This window comes from Mandrillus leucophaeus, unplaced genomic scaffold (assembly GCF_000951045.1).
Source record: "Mandrillus leucophaeus isolate KB7577 unplaced genomic scaffold, Mleu.le_1.0 Scaffold401, whole genome shotgun sequence".
NCBI lineage: Eukaryota > Metazoa > Chordata > Mammalia > Primates > Cercopithecidae > Mandrillus > Mandrillus leucophaeus.
The window spans coordinates 1367019-1370535 of NW_012104266.1; the positions used below are offsets into that span (position 1 = coordinate 1367019).

General features: G+C 55.4%; 1 protein-coding gene across 5 annotated transcripts in view; it reads left to right on the forward strand.

The window, feature by feature from the left end:
- GJB1 (gap junction protein, beta 1, 32kDa) overlaps positions 1–3310 on the forward strand; it is a 10862-nt gene extending 7552 nt beyond the window's left edge. For 2 of the 5 annotated variants that reach the window (XM_011992057.1, XM_011992059.1), the window contains exon 2: positions 1787–3310. In XM_011992057.1, the coding sequence (XP_011847447.1) occupies positions 1803–2654 (852 nt within the window). In that variant the 5' untranslated portion in view covers positions 1787–1802 and the 3' untranslated portion in view covers positions 2655–3310. Of the gene's footprint in view, positions 1–695; positions 879–1282; positions 1429–1786 lie in introns of those variants that run through there. The other 3 variants (XM_011992056.1, XM_011992058.1, XM_011992055.1) reach the window with 3 other exon arrangements.
- Positions 3311–3517: the final 207 nt, after the last annotated feature.

Below are 3517 nucleotides of genomic sequence, written 5' to 3' on the forward strand. Positions count from 1 at the left end.
ACCACGCCCGGCTAATTTTTGTATTTTTAGTAGAGACGGGGTTTCACCATGTTGGCCAGGCTGGTCTCGAACTCCTGACCTCAAATGATCCACCCGCCGCAGACTCCCAAAGTGCTGGGATTACAGGCGTGTGCCACGGCGCCCGGCCTGCTCAGTGACCTTTTGCTTTCTCCTTCTGGCTTATGCTCACCGTGTGCCCACTTGACCACCCCCTGCATGAGTTCCCTTTCCTGAAACTGAAAGAGAGACGGCCAGGGTTTGCTCCATAACACTGGAGTTGGAATGTGCTCACGGATTGACAGCTTCCATACTTCTTGTGCCTTTATGGTTAACATTCGCCTTTGCTTTTTTGTTTGTTTTTGTGATAGAGTCTCACTCACTCTGTCGCCCAGGCTGGAGTTCAGTGGTGCAATCTTGGCTCACTGCAACCTCGGCCTCCTGGGTTCAAGTGATTCTCCTGCCTCAGCCTCCCGAGTAGCTGGGACTACAGGCTCGTCCCATCACGTCCGGCTAATTTTTTGTATTTTCAGTAGAGACAGGGTTTCACCTTGTTAGCCAGGATGGTCTTGATTTCCTGATCTTGTGATCCGTCCGCCTCGGCCTCCCAAAGTGCTGGGATTACAGGCGTGAGCCACTGTGCCCGGCCTTTTTTTGTTGTTGTTGTTTTTTTAATGGTTAGCCTTTGCTTTCTACAGACACTGTCTGCAGAAGCACAAGGAGCCTGCTGTAGAAAGACTTCTGTCTCAGATACATTGTTTCATCCTACTTATACTACCGCTTTGTAACAGTGTGACCTTGAGGAGTTACTTACCTGAGCTTCAGCTTCTTCATCTGGAAAATGGGATAACAGGCTTCCTAAATGGGTCGAAAGAAAAAAGGTGTGGAACAACACTCAGCACAGTTCCTGGCTTGATAAATGAGCTCTCTTTCCTCTCCATATTCCGGAGGGGATCTAAGCCTCAGGGAAAATCCTGCTGACCTTAAACTTCTGATGGGGCCATGGGGAAGGGCCTCAGCCCAGAGCCTCCGGGTCCCCTGAGGTCCCCTCTTCACATCCACCTGCCTGAGTTTTATCTCCCTCCCCCGCGTGGCCATTCTTCTGGTGGGGCTATGGGGCGGGTGCGGCGATGGACCGGGCGGGCACAGAACAGGTGGGTGCAGGCTGGGTGTCCGGCGCTGGGACACAAGTGCTCTGTGTGTAGGGTGGGCGGAAGTCAGGGCGTTTGATCTGAATTCTAAAGGGCGTTGTTCAGAGCCCCACAAAGGTCTCATTGTGCAGACACTGGGTATAAAGCAGCATATGACTCCCCAGCACCGGGCGGTGATGAATTGGGACGCAGGCGCGGAGCCCAGGGACCACTCCCCCTGCACAGACATGAGACCATAGGGGACCTGTCTGGGTGGCCTCAGGGATAGGCGCTCCCCAAGGTAAGAGGGCTTTGTTGAGTTTGCCCCAGGTCTGGAGTTAAGGAGCTAGGGAACAGGGAGCCATAGGGGATGGCTGATATCGGAACAAGACGGGCTTGGCAAAGAAAGGGGCTGGCGAGAAAAGAATGTTGGATGAAAGCAAAGAAGGGGGATGGGGCTCAGGGAGGTCAAGTCAAGTGAGTGAGGAGGAGGAGAAGCTGGCAAGGGGATGGGGTGACGAGGAAAGTCATGACCATCCTTCCTTTCCTGCTACTGGCTCTTGGAAGAGTTGGGTGGGGGGAGTGCGCAGGCAGTGCTATGGCGCCCGACTTTCCACCCCAGCTTTCTGACAGCTTGCTTCATGGCTGGTGTTTTGCAGGTGTGAATGAGGCAGGATGAACTGGACAGGTTTGTACACCTTGCTCAGTGGCGTGAACCGGCATTCTACTGCCATTGGACGAGTATGGCTCTCGGTCATCTTCATCTTCAGAATTATGGTGCTGGTGGTGGCTGCAGAGAGTGTGTGGGGTGACGAGAAGTCTTCTTTCATCTGCAACACACTCCAGCCTGGCTGCAACAGCGTCTGCTATGACCAGTTCTTCCCCATCTCCCATGTGCGGCTGTGGTCCCTGCAGCTCATCCTAGTTTCCACCCCAGCTCTCCTCGTGGCCATGCACGTGGCTCACCAGCAACACATAGAGAAGAAAATGCTACGGCTTGAGGGCCATGGGGACCCCCTACACCTGGAGGAGGTGAAGAGGCACAAAGTCCACATCTCAGGGACACTGTGGTGGACCTATGTCATCAGCGTGGTGTTCCGGCTATTGTTCGAGGCCGTCTTCATGTATGTCTTTTATCTGCTCTACCCTGGCTATGCCATGGTGCGGCTGGTCAAGTGCGACGTCTACCCCTGCCCCAACACAGTGGACTGCTTCGTGTCCCGCCCCACTGAGAAAACCGTCTTCACCGTCTTCATGCTAGCCGCCTCCGGCATCTGCATCATCCTCAATGTGGCCGAGGTGGTGTACCTCATCATCCGGGCCTGTGCCCGCCGAGCCCAGCGCCGCTCCAATCCACCCTCCCGCAAGGGCTCGGGCTTCGGCCACCGCCTCTCACCTGAATACAAGCAGAATGAGATCAACAAGCTGCTGAGCGAGCAGGATGGTTCCCTGAAAGACATACTGCGCCGCAGCCCTGGCACCGGGGCCGGGCTGGCTGAGAAGAGCGACCGCTGCTCGGCCTGCTGATGCCACATACCAGGCAACCTCCCATCCCGCCCCCGACCCTGCCCTGGGCGAGCCCCTCCTTCTCCCCTGCCGGTGCACAGGCCTCTGCCTGCTGGGGATTACTCGATCAAAACCTTCCTTCCCTGGCTACTTCCCTTCCTCCCAGGGCCTTCCATTTGAGGAGCCGGAGGGGTGGGGAGTTGGAGGCCCCCTGTGCCAGTGCTCAAGGTTACTGGGAGTGTGGGCTGCCCTTGTTGCCTGCACCCTTCCCTCTTCCCTCTCCCTCTCTCTGGGACCATTGGGGACAAGAGATGGGATGCTCCGACAGCGTCTCCAATTATGAAACTAATCTTAACCCTGTGCTGTCAGATACCCTGTTTCTGGAGTCACATCAGCTGGGAGGGATGTGGGTAAGTGGAGCGGAGGGCGGGGGTACTGTGGACATGTGGGTGGAGAAGGGAGGGTGGCGAGCACTAGTAAAGGAGGAACAGTGCTTGCTGGCCACAAGGAAAAGGAGGAGGTGTCTGGGGTGAGGGAGTTAGGGAGGGAGAAGCAGGCAGATAAGTTGGAGCGGGGGTTGGTCAGGGCCGCCTCTTCCTCTAGTCCCCAAGGCCTCTCTCTGCCTGAAATGTTACACATTAAACAGGATTTTACAGTAAATGAAGAGGTGGCTCGTGTGTTTGTCAAGTTCTTTCTCCTGCAACCTCTGACCTCCCCCAGGATGAGCTGGCCTTGGGTTTTTACTGATTAAGAAAGGAATAGGGCAAAAGAAGTAGTTACTTGAGTAGCTGAAGCTGCAAATGAGGAACCACTACACTTCTGGGCTGCAGAGCCAGCCGCTGAGCCATTCCGCCCTGTTGTTTTTGTTGTGGTTCTTGTCTTTT